Source organism: Trifolium pratense, linkage group LG2 (assembly GCF_020283565.1).
Source record: "Trifolium pratense cultivar HEN17-A07 linkage group LG2, ARS_RC_1.1, whole genome shotgun sequence".
NCBI lineage: Eukaryota > Viridiplantae > Streptophyta > Magnoliopsida > Fabales > Fabaceae > Trifolium > Trifolium pratense.
In genome coordinates this window covers 27,686,125-27,702,012 of record NC_060060.1, presented here as the reverse complement: position 1 = coordinate 27,702,012, position 15,888 = coordinate 27,686,125, and the positions used below count along the sequence as shown (strand labels likewise).

The 15,888-nt window shown below is 30.8% G+C and overlaps 1 protein-coding gene across 1 annotated transcript; it reads left to right on the top strand.

The window, feature by feature from the left end:
• The first annotated feature begins 6,391 nt into the window (after positions 1 to 6,391).
• On the top strand, positions 6,392 to 7,980 carry LOC123908544. The gene is made up of 2 exons (XM_045959216.1): positions 6,392 to 6,817; positions 7,169 to 7,980. Exons 1-2 carry the CDS (start codon positions 6,452 to 6,454, stop codon positions 7,769 to 7,771), a joined length of 969 nt encoding a protein of 322 aa, XP_045815172.1. The 5' UTR covers positions 6,392 to 6,451; the 3' UTR covers positions 7,772 to 7,980.
• The last annotated feature ends 7,908 nt before the right edge of the window (positions 7,981 to 15,888 follow it).

The window sequence follows — 15,888 nt, the reverse complement described above, 5'->3', positions numbered from 1 at the left end:
AAACCCCTCCTTTTTTTTTGACATCGAGAAACCCCTCATTTCTTAGGGGACGCGAAAAAGGATTAAAAGGTAGCAATAGTGGACAGTGAAGGAGTCCGAAGAATGATAGAGTTTGGACAAAATTTTACAATAAATGGTATTATATATAAATAGTTCAGTAAAAAAATCTCAATTTTGTCTTTAATTAACCCCTAAAAATCTCAATTTTATCATAAACCAATTCGTAAAAATACAACTACTCAGACTTGCTTGGCCCTGGGAATTGAATTCGGAAGTGGGTTAGGATTTTGATACCTAGTTAGTAGCTAAGTTGAACATATAGGTCTTTTAAAGATGTTGGAAAATAAAATTACTAAATTTGGTTTAATGTTAAAATATTTGAGTAATATACATGAAATTTTAGGTTCGATCTTCTGCCCCATTGTAAACAAAATAAAATGTCTTTTTATTATTAAAAATAAGATGTTGGAAAACAATAGGAATAGAACAGTTAACGAGCTTTCGCAAACGAAATAATTATTTAGAAGAATACAAATTTAAATTTCAACTGAAATAATTTTTTGTTAGATTATATTTATATATACTAGAATCTATTTTACCAGAGAACGAGAAGAGGATTGAGACAAAAAATATATTATAACTATTGGGAAAATTAAACATAGAAAAAAAAAAAAAAAAGCCGACCTGACGTATTTCGAGACCCAAGACAAACTAAAATTGAAGCCTTAAGAAGATAAAAAACTTTATTAAAATTAATAAGATTTTATCTTTTTTATTCTTCAAAAGACAAAATGTTTCATTATTTCACACAAATGACAAAATTAATAGCTATAAACCAAATTGTGTCATTTTATACTATTAACTTATACTTAAACATACCTAACAAATATTTTATAAACATGTAACAAACCGATTTTGAGACCCCCTTATTTTTCAGGCCCTAGGCAAAGGACTGTCTTGCCCTTGCTCAGGGCCGCCTCTGATAAAAATACGATAATATAACGTGAAAACTTCAAATCCGAGAAAGAACTACGATTATTTTCTAATGACAACATAAAAAAATAACATTATGTAAAAATTGTTATAACACATAGACTATATTCAACCGCCCCACAATCCCAATACACCCACACAACTCTCGACAGCAAATATCTAACATACCCCTCACAACATTCTAAATCATGATTTCTAAAACATTCAAAGGGAAAATGTGATTTTTAGTGATAAAGATGATAAAAGAATTGAAATTTTCTAGGTTTCTATAGTTAACGGTTTTTTTTTTTTAGAAAAAACTAACAAATGAGACCAATGTGACAAATAGAGATATCTTTAAGGGACCAAATCGGAATATTTATTTATTACGAGACCGATGTAAAATAAAAAGAAAATCATTCACCAAAAAAAATAAAAAATTCTTTAAGGGACCAAAATATTGATTAAGCAAATGCTATATATAATAGTATCCTATACTCTAACTATGCAAATGTTCACCCTATTTTAATTGGATCTTGATAATGAAGGCTTCCATGGCACTTTTTAAAAATTCAATTTAAAGAAATTGTTTATTAAAAAGTTAAATATTTTAATTTTTAATACAATTTTTGGTTACAAAGCTAAAAAGACAAGGAAAAAAACCCTAATCTCTAAGGAAAAATGTTCCTACAGTGTCACTTATGAGAAGATTTGGAATACCTTTTGGAGCAGTAGCATGAATAGACAAGCTGGCATTGGAGGAGGCTTTCCAAGTTTTGCGAAGAAATTCGCGCATTGGTTCCCTTGAATTCACATATTATTATAAAAACTTACTATTTAATATTTGAGTTTTGCTAACTAGTGTCCCTATCGGGGACGGACACAGACATTGTAAGTAGTGGGGGCATTATATATATATATTCTTTTACACCGTTATATAAATCAAATTGACTAACAAAAAATACATTTAAAGACTAAATAATCACCTAAAAATGTATTTAAAGACCAAAATGACTAATAAAAAACTCATACATGCGGCTACCCATCCGTCCCACCCCGATTTTGATGGGGAAAACCCGAGTTGACTGGGTTTGAGTTTCCCCGATTTTAAAATACGGTGGTGGGGCGGGTAATGAGGATATTGATACTCACCCGGAACCAGCCCCATTCATGTCCAATTATATTTGATCGCTCATAAATTAGAAACTGTTAAAAAAAACTCTATATTACATTCATATGTTTAAGTTGAGTATTAAACAATTTGTTTTTTCTATTTATTTTATTTGTATAAATATTGTTGAAACAAAATAGTTTTTCACTTTTAACCCTTTTTTTAATAAAAAAAAAAAGAAAGAAGCCAAAACACAATTTTAGGAGTTCGACCCGATTTTTTTGGTGTCGTGGCGGAGGGATAAGTTCATATGGAGGTAGGGCGAAATAAAGATACCCGAATTCCAACCTGAACCCCGTGGGATATGGGTTTGAGGTTCTAGTTTTGATCCCCGTTGAGAATTGGGACAGGTATGTATGAGGATACCTGAACTTTATAGGTTTGAGTTTTTGGAAGGCAAAATCCGTCTCCACTCCGCCATACCTAATTAATATTTCTGATTTTAATTTCTTCAAATTAATGGAAAGGGAAAGAATCTCATTATTGATGATGATTGCATGGTCTTACAATGAGTGGATGTCAAGCTCTTCTCAGTTGCTATACTTTGATACTTCATTCCGTACGATTTGGTTTCTAACCATCTCTTGAGACTTCTTGAGACCAGAAGAAAAATAAGAGAAGAGAAATCATTAACAATCATTCAAATTTTGTCAAATAAAAAAACAATCATTCAAATAACTTCTTTTGCTTGACTTTCTTAGCAAGTGGGTGCAAAGAAGCTACTACACTTTTTGGTATTTTTATTTATTGAATCTTTTATTTATTTATTTATTCATTCAATCTCATTTCCAAGAATTAGAACAATCACCAGCCCCCCTAATGCATTGGTCAAAATATGTATCCTATCAACATAATCATTATCCACTGAAATAGTTATCATATCAATATAATCTTTTTATTTAATAAATTTATTGGGTGTTGTAAATAATAGATGATGATTATGTGGTGCTAATATAATTGAGATGTCATAGTTATCATATTATTCCTGTGCCTCCAATGTTTCATAAAAAATAAAAATAAATATATCCACCATAAATTAGTATTTGAAAAATGTTTAGGATTCAAGATGTTGACATTAATGGACATTTTTATTATTACAACTGAGATGGTGATTAAAAGATATTGTTTCGATAAAAATATAGAAAAGTAAATATGTATCTTGTATTGGATTGACAATTAAATCAATGTATCGATGTTATTCTATGTTAGTTAGAGGTTTGTTTTAGAGGTCTATACAAGGCTCATAGGGTATCTCTTTGAGGTAAGTCTAAGGAGAACAATTGATTTGAAACACACTTTAGGGTGTTAAGTGGGATAACCATATATGTAACTCTCTGCTTGTCAAAAGAAAGATAGAGATATTGAGAGATCAAGAGACTGTCTAAAAATAGAGTCGTGAAAGAGACTTATGAATTCTTGTATTGGTATTTCAAGGGGTAAAGGGAAACTCTATTATGAGACCATAACCAGGGACGGACTTGGGCAGGGACAAGCAGGGGTTTGGGCTCCTCTCTCCCTCTTGTTCATTGTCTTACAATACTAATAATATATGTGTAGTCATATTGGATAAAAGGATTATACTCCCTTCTTTAGTCATATTTAAGGTCATGCTAAATAGTGTTTTTATGGCAATGATTAAAGAAATAAAAATGGAATGTACTACTTTTAAAATTATACTATCAATTTTTTGAAGGAATTTTTTTTGTCAGACTTTACTTAATCATCTTTCTACTGAATTCATTTACTTATTTAACATTTAATATTACGTTTTTCGGCCCCTGTCTCATCAATTTCTGGATCCGTTCCTGACCATAATATATGGGCATTATCTTGTAATTGTTTCTCATTATAATGACATTTGTCTTGCATGCTACGATATATGGAGTAGGTCTTTAATACTGAACCACTACTATTGTTGATGTTATGTTACTCATTCTCTCTTTCTCTAATTTGAAGTTTTACTAGTTTAATTTATGTGTTAAGTTCATAATTTTAATAACTATTCATTAATAAATACAGGATAATTACACATAATAAAATATAAATGACAACTACACCATTATCAATTTTTTAGATAACAATATTTATACTCCCTTCGGTCCTTAATATAAGAAAATTTTCACTTTTTAGTTTCATAGAATGATTGATGTATTTGGTCTAAATAATGAACTAGATACATCAATCATTCTATATATCTAGAAAATAAAAGTTTTCTTATATAAGGGACTGGAAGAAGTAAATCTTAAGAATCACAACATTGTTGTGTATAATCTTTAAAACTCTTTTGAGAAGACTTACGACCTCATTCTCAATTTTAATTTTGTTGTTGTTTCAATTGGTTTCAATTTATTGATACACTTATTATGGAACCAAATTAAAAATCGTTTTCTTCTTCCAACATATGTCTCTTTGATGGGGTAGTATAGTAGGCCTACTCAATAAATAGCACGGATATTTTTTATTTGTTTATTTCGTCACAGCCATGGATAATATACAATCATAATATGACACTTCTAATTTGGATTATACACTAGAATTTGGAATTACATATATTCAAATACATTGACTATAACGGTGGAAGCATCTTTGCTTTTCCAACTCCCAAAATCATAGATAATGGAATTACTTAAGTTGCGACCACACCCACTCCCTATGGGGCTCTTGACCTTAATAATTTATAGGGTCATGCTAACTAGTGCCCTCGGGGCACTAGTTAAGGATACAAAAAAAGTAATTTTTGCATTAGAAATGACACTGTTTATACTTTACAAACATTGATTACACAAGTTTCAATGTAATTTTATTATAATTAGTATTCTTAACTAGTGCCCCGGGGGCACTAGTTAGCATTTTCCTAATTTATATAAAAGTTTTTTTGAGGAGATTGGAGGTAGTTCATTGTTAAAAATTGACACTCACATAAAAAAAGATAAAATTAAGGGCAAATAATCATTTGGTTGTTTTCTTTATAATTTTGGTTTGATATTATAGTATAAGTGGTTTTGATGTTTGGTTCATTTAATTATATGGTCTTGTATTCGATCTCCGACTAGTGCCTATGAAAAAATATTTGTTATGAGAGGTCAACCTCTTAAATAAATCTTAATTATCTTAAAAAAATTACTCTTCATAATTGCGTATGAAGATACCTTTTTTATATCTTATAAGATAAGGATTGGAATAATAGTTACCAAAAAACCAACAACAAAGGATTTAAGTGATAAAGAGATTCCTTTAAAAAATAGTGATAACCACTAAAAGAGTACTCCCTCTTGTTTTATATTTAAACTTTTTATTCAATACTAGATATATCTAATTTATATTATACATTTAATATATCAGTTATTCAATAAACTTAAAAAATAAAATTAAAATTTATATACGAAATCAGAGGAAGAATTTTTTTTTTTGGTAAGCGAAATCGGAGGGAGTATATTATTACTAATATTTACTGGAAACAAAAAACAAAAAAACTTGTGCATTTATTTTCAATATTTTCTTCTTTTCACTATTCAAAATTCATATTCCCTTTAAATTTTAATTTGTTTACCTCTCTTTGGTGCCCATAAAATCAATGAAAATGGCATATTACCAATCATCCTTTCCCCTCTGCAGGAAACACCCATCATTCCCCTCAATAATCTTTTACAACCTTAGAAACCTGTGAGAACTTCTAACATATTATTCCTCTCTTTCTTCAATATTCTTTTCCACCTTTTCCCTTCTCTTTATACCCTCTCTCCTCCTAATTATAAAAAAAATTCAATTTTTAGATACCGGACACAAATATAAGCAAAAAAACACTTTAAATTTTGGTCACTTTTATAAGCAAAAGTTAACTATTTTTAAACTAATTAATACTATTATTCATAATATACCCTTATTTAATTCTATTTTATTTTAGCCATTTATTTCACCTTTACACTTTTCAAAATGGGTAATATAGTAAACTTAACTCATGTTTTGCATTAAATCAAGAAAATTAGCTACACTTAACTAAATTTCTTAAATACCGCGTAAATATTTATTTTTTGCTTATATTTATGTCCGGAGGGAGTACATTTGAAGTTTGATCTATTTAGACTACAATCAAGATTAGATACATTAAACTTTTAATTTATCTAAAAAGTAAATTTTTTCTTATAATAAAATCGGAGTGAGTAATTTATTTCCTCGCTAAAATTAAAATCTCACATTCCATTCTCTCCCATCAATTTAAATATCTCCCTCCTTTCCTTTTCATTTCATTTCTCAAACCATTTATTAACACAACCATTCTCACTCAAAAATTAATCACTCACTCACAAAATGGAACCTTTTCCTTCTTCCAACACAAACTCAGTGAATGGTTTCTACACATTTCTGAGCAGAGGAATTGATGATTTAGAAAGAGCTTTTCTTTCAAACAACTTAATGTCAATCCAATTCCTTCAAAGGGTACTCTCTATACTTCGATCCTTCCACACCCAACTAGTCTTTTTGGTTCAAAAACTTCATCTTCCGGTTGGTGATAAATGGCTTGATGAATACATGGATGAAAGTTCCAAGCTTTGGGAAACATGTCACCTTCTCAAATCTGGTATTTCTAGCTTGGATGGTTACTACTCAACCGGCATCAACATCACCAACTTCTTCGACTCTCACCCTCATTTCACTCCACAACTCTGGCGACAGGTTAACTTTTTATTTGTCTCTATCTTATCCTGACCACCAAACGGACTGCTAAATGATTTATAATCGAAACTTAAATCCTCTGAAGCACGAATAGTCTAGCTTTATTTTGATCATTGTTTGACCCATTTGGATCATTGCAACGTTCAAAATTAGGCTAGACTGAGCTGCAGAGGATTTAATAACTAGAATTGTATCCTCATTTTTTCATAATAGAAGCTAGAAAATTTCAATGTTGAACTAGATGAACTTTTTCTAGAGGACTTTGGATCTTACTTGGTTTCATTCTTTTTTTGATTTGATTTTTACCCTTTTGGAAACTATTCAAAGTTTTGAAGTCCTTATAATTTTCAGGTTCTGAGAGGCATATCTGGGTGTAGAAGAGAAGCTATGGGATTGGAGGAAGAAAATCGTGCATTGATGGAAACAAGAGTCCAACTACCTTCTCTGTGTTTCGAGGAAAGAGTATCGGTCGAATCAAAGCTAAACGGTTTCAATGGTTTCAGGGGAGTATTATATGCAATGAGAAACATTAGTTCAATGCTGCTCACAATTTTGCTACACGGTTTGGTGTACCGTTCTCCGGACACATCAGGCACGGTTTCAGGGTACGAGGGTCGGTTGTTTCATCGGTCTGGACTAATGATATCTGCTGCGAGGTTGCAGCAGAGAGTGTCAGCAGAGATGAGCGAGGCGGAGCCGGGGATGTTGTTGTATGAATTTCGGCAATCGAGAGTGATGGTGGAGGAGCTGAGAGGCGAAATGGAGAGGAATGGTTCGTCGCAGGTTGTTCAATGGGAAATGGAAGTTGGTTTGAGGGAGAGAGTAGAGAGTGTTAGAATGTGTTTTGGTGTTCTTAAATCTGGAGCTGATAATATTGTTTGTCAGCTTGATGATTTTTTTGATGAGATTGTGGAAGGTAGGAAAAAACTTTTAGATTTTTGTAGTCATAGGTAAATCAATTACCGAGGTTTTAAATTATAGTCGCGGGCTGGAGTAACATTTATGGTAAGCAATTATGCAAACCGCATTACTTGATTATGAAGAAAAAAAATACACTCATTGCGGTTGATGTAATTTATTGTTTTATTAGATTATGAGTTGAAAACAACAAGACTTAATCTCAGTAGATCGTGACAACTGATGTAATCCATAGTTGCATCTTAAATATAAAAAATCATGATGTTGGGGACTTTTCTTTAAATATTGTTAATTAGTTAGTGTAAGTAAAGTTGAATGAAAAAAAATAAAATAAAATAGAGTATGAGGAATAGGAGGTAGGTGGAATCAATGACTAGGTTGTTGTTAGTGTTAGTTGATGTCGATTGTTGTTTGTTTGTACCTTCAACCCTTTTTAAGATTTTTCTTTTTCTATTTTGTGGTCTTTTTCTATTGTTTAATGAATTAGTTACTGTAGTTATAATCCAAAAGATGAAAGTTAGTTACCGTTTTCCATGCTTTTTGATTGTGCAGCATAAGTCAGACAAGAAGTTTCTTTAATTGATTCTGTACAACCAATGTTAATATGTTGATCATAATATTTTTTCGTGTGTGTTAATCCTACGGTTCTTAGTGAAAAAATGTCTTGATAATCTAAAAATCGGCAAGAACATAAATAAAATGTAATTAAGAAATATTTTTCCCAAAAATGAAACTCTAGTGCTCTAAAACAATTTGTTCTTAAGAGAAGGTGATTAATTCCTTCAACTCAATCACTTGTTTGTTACTTTTTCCATCCAAATATGAGGACTATAAGTGTAATTTTTACGTGATGACAAACTTAATGAAAAATGTTATATTTGTAGTTGTTTGTAAAGATTTAAAATAAAAATTGTATTAATATATGTAGATTTTAAGAATAGATTTTCAAATAATGTAATCTAATGTTGTTTATAGTATCTATTTTTTTTTTTTTGGTACATTTTATAGTATATAGTATATTCTATATGCAGTTATTTACAAAAAAGTGCTAACAATACTATTTGAGTTATGAAACTCTTTTGAACGTTTGAAAATGGTAAATGAAACCTACATAAATTCATAAGATTATATAAATTTCGAGAAATTTATCGATGAATGTTTGCCAACGACTAATCAATTTCTGGTTGACCTCCAGTAATAGAGTCTATTTTCTCGACTACACAGGTGTTATTATTTTCCGCATGTAGTCTTCTAAAGGGTTCAAGATGTGCATTTCTTTTTACACTATATTTTTTTTTACGCATTTTTCACTATTTCTTAACTTCTCATTTTCACGGTCGCAACCAAACATAACATACATTTTTTCATCCACGAGACTTGAATCAAAGACCTTTAATTAAGGAATCTCTAGCTTTAGTTTCACTTAGACCAAAAAGTAATGTTGGTAATACTAGTAATTGCTACTAACTATTACCTTTGTATGTAAATATAGGATTTTGTTGACTAAATTACAAGAATTATAAAATTGATAGTAGTGATTAATTTATTGATAGTGGATATTATTTTTAGTGTAGTATTTATTGTGATGTGTAGAAAAAGAGGCAAAACAAGTAGAGACATATAGGTAAAGAAATTATAAATATGGTTGAAAATTAAAATAGGGTCTTATAAAAAGGACAAGAAAATTTCTCAAAGGGTTATATATTTAGGGATGGAGGTAGTAACACTTATAGTTACTCTCTCTGTTTTAAAATAAGTGTTGTTTAGAGTTTTTGTACTTAGATTAAGAAATGCACTAATGTTGTAAGAAAATGCGATATTTTTATTAAATAATTGTTGGTGCTTATATGACATTGGACCACTATTTATATATGTAAGATAATGATATTTGAAAGACAAACTGACAACCAAGATACGCCGCTGACTCTTTTTGTATGGCAAAACAAATCTTTTTGAACATTACATCTTGAGACTTATAAGATAGCACATTGCTATGCATGACAAAATTGCTAACTAGTGCATTGGACTTGTGTAGTCAATATTCTTAAGATACAAAAAATGTTTTCAATGCAAATTTTTTTTTTGGTACATAATGCAAAATTTAACAAGTGGCACCGAAGCACTATTTAAAAAAATTGAAAAAGTAAATTTTATGAATGACACTCTTTTTTTTTTGATAATTAAATGACACTCATTTTAAATGAATGGAATAATTCTCTTGCACTTACTATGTTAAATGTCCAACACATCAAAAAGACAATTATTTAAAGAAGCCAATAAAGGAAAAGAAGGTAATAAGTACAAATGAACAATGACAGTAAAGCATCGGATTAATTTTGAATTGATTTTCTTTGGCAGTGACTAGTTTTGGTCAATTCATTATGAATCTGAAAGAGTGCTCTCTTATTTTATTATGGCTAATGATTAATGATTCTACTTCTGAAAAAATAGTAGAAAACGAAAGCTTAGTACTGTAGGGAACACACTCTTTAAGATTCCTAAACTACTTTAACCTCAAAAAGCAAACTTCTTTTACTCCTACCAAGCTTTTGTCTGATCCGGTTCGGTTACATAGGAAACAATTCAATGATTATTAAAATATAGGGTAAGATTTTGTATCAAAATTCATCCAACTACATTTCTCTCCGGAAAGATTTTTATTATTGGTAAATATACTTTACTCCCTCCGTCCCAAAAAGAATGACCCAGTTGACCGAAACACGCATGTCAATGCATAACTTTGGCGACTAATATCTTTAATTGTATAATAGTAAAAATTATAAAAAATTGATATTTTGAAAATACTCATCGAGACGAATCTAACAACATCTTATATGTTAATATTTATTTTTATTTATTAGTAGAAAAATATGGTCAAAACAATATATATGAATAGTGCATATATTCAAAATGGATCATTCTTTTTGGGACGGTACATGTATAAACCAAGACAATGAACTCGTAGTTAAATTCTCCTAAAACTTTTCATTCGGCGACCAAGTTTTATTTACTTCGCAGTTGAACTCTAATTTATCAATAAAAAAAAAAATACATTATGACTTTGTTTGATAAAAAATAACGAATAGTTGATAAGTCAGCTTATAGCATATAAGCTTATAGCGGATAACTATTATAAGTTAACTTTTAGCTTATAGCGAATAAGCTAGCTGATAGAATTTGTAGTGTTTGGTAAAATTAGCGGTTGAACTAACTTATAAGTATGAAATGATAAAAAAATATATTTAATTAATTAATTTTTTTCAAGTAAGATGATAGGAGTAAAATTTGAAGAAAAACAATAAACTATAACCTCATAAACTACTTAAAATAATATTTGAAAAATAAGTGTGACCAAAGTATAATTATATCATATGAATTGGAAGGAGTGAAAAATAGGTATAGAGACAACAAAATTTGAAATAATTATAAAAACTAAAAACATATTCAACTTTTTTTTACTATATAAAAACTTTTCAGTGGTCACTTTCTCATCTCATTTGTAAATGTATCTCGGATGTAAATGAGTAGGGTATGGGTAGGGTACTATAGTACTCATTTCTATACTCGCAGTTTGAAAAAAATACTCGTACCCATCCTCATACCCGCGTGGGTAACAACTTTTGTACCCGTCCTCATACCCTATGGGTACCTAAGTACTCATACTCGTACCCGTTACCCGCATTTTTACTAAAAATAAATCGATACATTATAAAATATAATATTGTTTTAATATAATTAATTTTATTTTTAAGATTTTAATGCCGACTCATGAAAATTATAAACAAAAATTTGATTAACATCATGTTAAAGTTCATTTCTTTGTTGACATATTCATAATCACGTTGTGTTTGTATTAAGTTATAAATAAACATTTTATTAAAAATGTGTATTGGTTTAATAGTGTTGTATTTTTTTAAATTGATAAACATGTTTTTTTTAAGGAGATAAAAGGGGTTTGTGCACCAATATCTGCCATAAAAGGTCCTAGCCATAGTAGATGAGAAGTTATACGACTTAACTCAAACATAATTACTCGTATATAGCTGGCTCTTTTAGGTACTTGAATATTTTCCAATTGTTCTGGTCTGCTTACGGTTATTGCTTCTGTGAACATAATCCCGATGTGTTACATAAGGCAAATATTGTATAATTGTTCGGTTTTCCGCAATTTTGTCCATACATATGTGTAAATAACCCAATATTGGTTCACTTAAACATATATATATATATATATATATATATATATATATATATATATATATATATATATATATATATATATAGTGGGTATGGGGTGCGGTGGGTACTAAGGTACTTGTACCCGCACCCAGTGGCGGCTTAACTATACGTGCGAGATGTGCGACGGCATCGGGCCTCAAAATTTTGAGGGCCTCAACTCAAAATTTTGAGGTCATATAATATTACATGTATATTATTTATATCTATAAAATATCAAATAATGTATATTAATAGATTAATTTTTAGGCCCTAAAATAATAGTTATATATTGTTAATGTTCATAAAATATCATGAGTATCAATATATTAGTTATTTATACTCGTAAATATAGTTCTAGTCCATTTTAATCTTTACATAAAATTTAACCTTAGATTAGGAGGTTTATATACAAAGATAATTATTTTGTATTTCTTGTCATTTGATTTAATGCAATTGGTTTAATATTGATAATTTATATGTTTGCCAGAATAATAATGATTTTTTTTTATATATATTATATGCAATTTAATTCGACAAATATTTTTTTTTAAAAAAAATTATATTTTTTTATTAAGGGTCCACTTTTATATTTTGCACAGAGCCTCCTAAAACTCGGAGACGCCCCTGCCCGCACCCATACCCGTTCATTTTTACGGGTAATTACCCATACCCGTCTTCATACCCAAAATGCGGGTTTTTACCCTATTCGTTATAGGTATTTTTTACAGGTACCCATTAGATATGAATCAAATTGTCATCCCTACTCAAGCTATTTACTTTACCTTGAGGAAATTCATGAGTTGCCTCCTTATAAGGGTTCATATGAGTGCTGCTTTCAAACCCAACAACAAAATAATCCTAAAGGAACAAAACACACAGAAAAACCAAAATCCAGCATGCCACAAATTATGTTGTAGGGAGCTACCCTACAATAAAAGCAATTACTGCATGAGGTGAAAAAGCATTTACCCCCCATAAAAAGTATAATGCTCAGTCTACAAAAACAATAAGGGCTTGTGTTAGGTAAAATTGAACCGTGTTCTTAAATAAATTACAGTCCATCTTCACCTAAAAGCAATTAGGCTCCATAAAAAAGTTATAAGCTTTAAAAATATGAAATAATAGAATGCACTTTATAAAAAAGTTGAATAATCTCATGCATACTTCAAATGAAACATCAAGATGAATGAGCACTTAAAAGTAAGAACTATATAACTCTAGCTCTAGCAGTGTGAAGTAATTAATGAAATTCCTTCTAAACACAGCCATAAAAACTGTGGGCTGGGAAGGAGAATCTTTGAAAAATATTAAAATCAGCATTAAACAAGTATATGATCCGACTTTATTTCCATACACAATTTGCAGTATCTAACTTCATGAAAATATATTAAGCTAGTAAGAACAAAACTATCATCTATGAATCAATGACATAGCCACATAAGATATGAACACCAAACATGACACTGGTGATAATTTGAGAAAGTAAAATAATTAAATGTAACCCCATTTATCGGTGTTGGATACCGAATACACTTTCAATGTGAAGTGTCAGTGCTACACATAGGTTGCTATAGTAAGCCAAGTCGTATCAAAATAATGTAACGCATATAAGGGCAGACGGGGTTGCAAGAATCAAATATTGAACCCCTTGAATTCCAAGCTCGATTTCTAAGCTCAATAATATTTTTTTCAAGAACACCGCATGACATGCAATGTTCACTCTGTATAATGCTGGTTATCTAAGCTTCCATCAAAAGAAAAATCAGCCATTCTATCAAAAATCGCCATCTAAGCCTCTAGTTGTCGTAGCAGTAATACCTGAATAAAGATAAAGAAAAAATTGAGCAGCTTGAGTTTGTAAGTTGTTCAGAAGAGTCAATAGTAGTTTAAACACATCTAAATAACAAAGCAATAGGTTTGGAGTACAAAAACTAAATGTCATTAAGAAATAAGAATAAATGAATTACATATGGCTCTATACTATCACACTATTGGAAATTTTTCCTGTAGGCAGTGTACAAGACAGCAATTTAATCTGACTATTGCATATTTTAGAAAATGCCTAACTAAGAATATATCTCCTTAAGCAGAGGCTGCTGGAGATGAGTAAGAATATAAGATAATCACAGATTTGCAATATTACCCCCAAAACAGACAAAAGATATATATTCGAACTTCGAAGTACCCTTTACTTAATAATGTGGAAGTTAATGCATTAAGAGAATGAGAATGACACAATATAGAGAAGGTTAATGCTAGAAGTTGTTGGAAATTATGGTCCTCATTTGATGGCTCCAAGCTATAAATGAGGAGAGCTCCATTCCTTAAAAAGGAGTTGGAATATACAAAGTTTTTGTTTGTTGATGATGGGTCATGACAAGCAATGAGCATAATATGAATGTTCAATTATGTCAGATTGTTGGAGAGACAGAAAGGATACAACTTCTATAGATTTCTTGGTGAATTCTCCATTTGGAATAGTGTTTGTGGAGAGTGTTGATACTTTTGCATACATGATCGAAAACTAGGGAAACATTATATGAGCGCACAGCTTTGATTTAGAGATCGGTGAACCAAATGTTGTACAACTGGTTACATATTGGCTGGTAGACTTGGAACAGCCAAAATAACATAAATGTTTTGGACTCCGTGTGCAAATTGCCTAGACTTTTAGAAGATATTGGAAAGATTTCTATGGTTAGAGGTTATACAAAGAGGGGTTAGTTCTATAGGCTTCATTTATAATCAGTCATGAGCTTTGAACACAATGAGGAAGTTCACTAACAATACAAAGTTGGTTAGACATGGAGTGGAGTCACAAAGTTTCTTACCACATTCCTTACATTGAAAGAAAAAGAGGGTCGAAGGCCTCTTTGGGTTCGGAAGGGGAGTAACACAAAGGGCAACAATGACTCCATGTAAGTCAAAGCTTATTTCTTACAAATTTAGCACATAACTACTGCCGTAAATACCATTGCAAATCATAAATGGAGTTTTTGCTCTGGGGTTACAGGGGTTTCCTTCTGTAATATGCATCTTTTTTCAATCAATAAATATGGTATCTTTTTCTCTCTAAATTTGGGTTCCAATATCAGCATATCCGCGCTGTTTATCCAAGATTGACAACCATAAATGGCACATTTTTTCAGTGTAGTGTAACACGCCCCAAAGACCGCGGTGTTTCTAGCTACATAGTAAAATGAAACAGAAATTTAAGAGTATGCTCATGTAAAAACTAGGACTTCAAAGTTCAAGGACATAACTTACTCGAGAAGGATAAAAGAGCATTACCTCACAAAATTCACTGCAAATCCAAAGTAAGTTTCTGAATATTTGGTAATATGTTGCTTTCTTTTCTATTTCTTTTACTGAACGTGTAATTGTTGTTGTTTATGCCTTGTGTGCGGTTGAATTTGTGTGATGTTGTTTGATTAAAGTGTAATAATTAATAATTTAGAGATCGACATATTATATGAAATTAGAACACACTTACTTGATAATCATAATCACAAACCATCGTTACCGGAAGCGCACCAATATCGAAAACATCGATATACTAGACAAGGTCTTCCTCTGCCTAATCACATGCTCCAGTCTTTGAGGTCTTTGATGGGGAAGACAACAAATGAGCGTTCAGCTTATTGCTAGCTTGACAACGTGACGGCAAAGGGGACCTAGCCTATCTATTTATAAGATAACAACCCTAGTACCACCCATCATGGACTCTAGAGTTGGGCCTACACTTTGTTTCTACACAAATCAGAATTAGTGTTCAAGCCCATTATTACTGATCACAATTATCGGGCTTAAGCATCATCAAATGGATCACAACAACATCAACCCGTTTTTATTAAAACCAAAACCCACAATTGATTGCAGCCCACATAATATTAGAAAATATTCTAACATTCTCCCACTTGGACAAAATCAATTGT

Coding starts and splice junctions, on each gene's coding strand:
- LOC123908544 (XM_045959216.1), top strand. CDS start 6,452: ATGGAACCTTTTCCTTCTTCCAACACAAACTCAGTGAATGGTTTCTAC. Junction 6,818..7,168: donor CTCCACAACTCTGGCGACAG/GTTAACTTTTTA, acceptor TATAATTTTCAG/GTTCTGAGAGGCATATCTGG.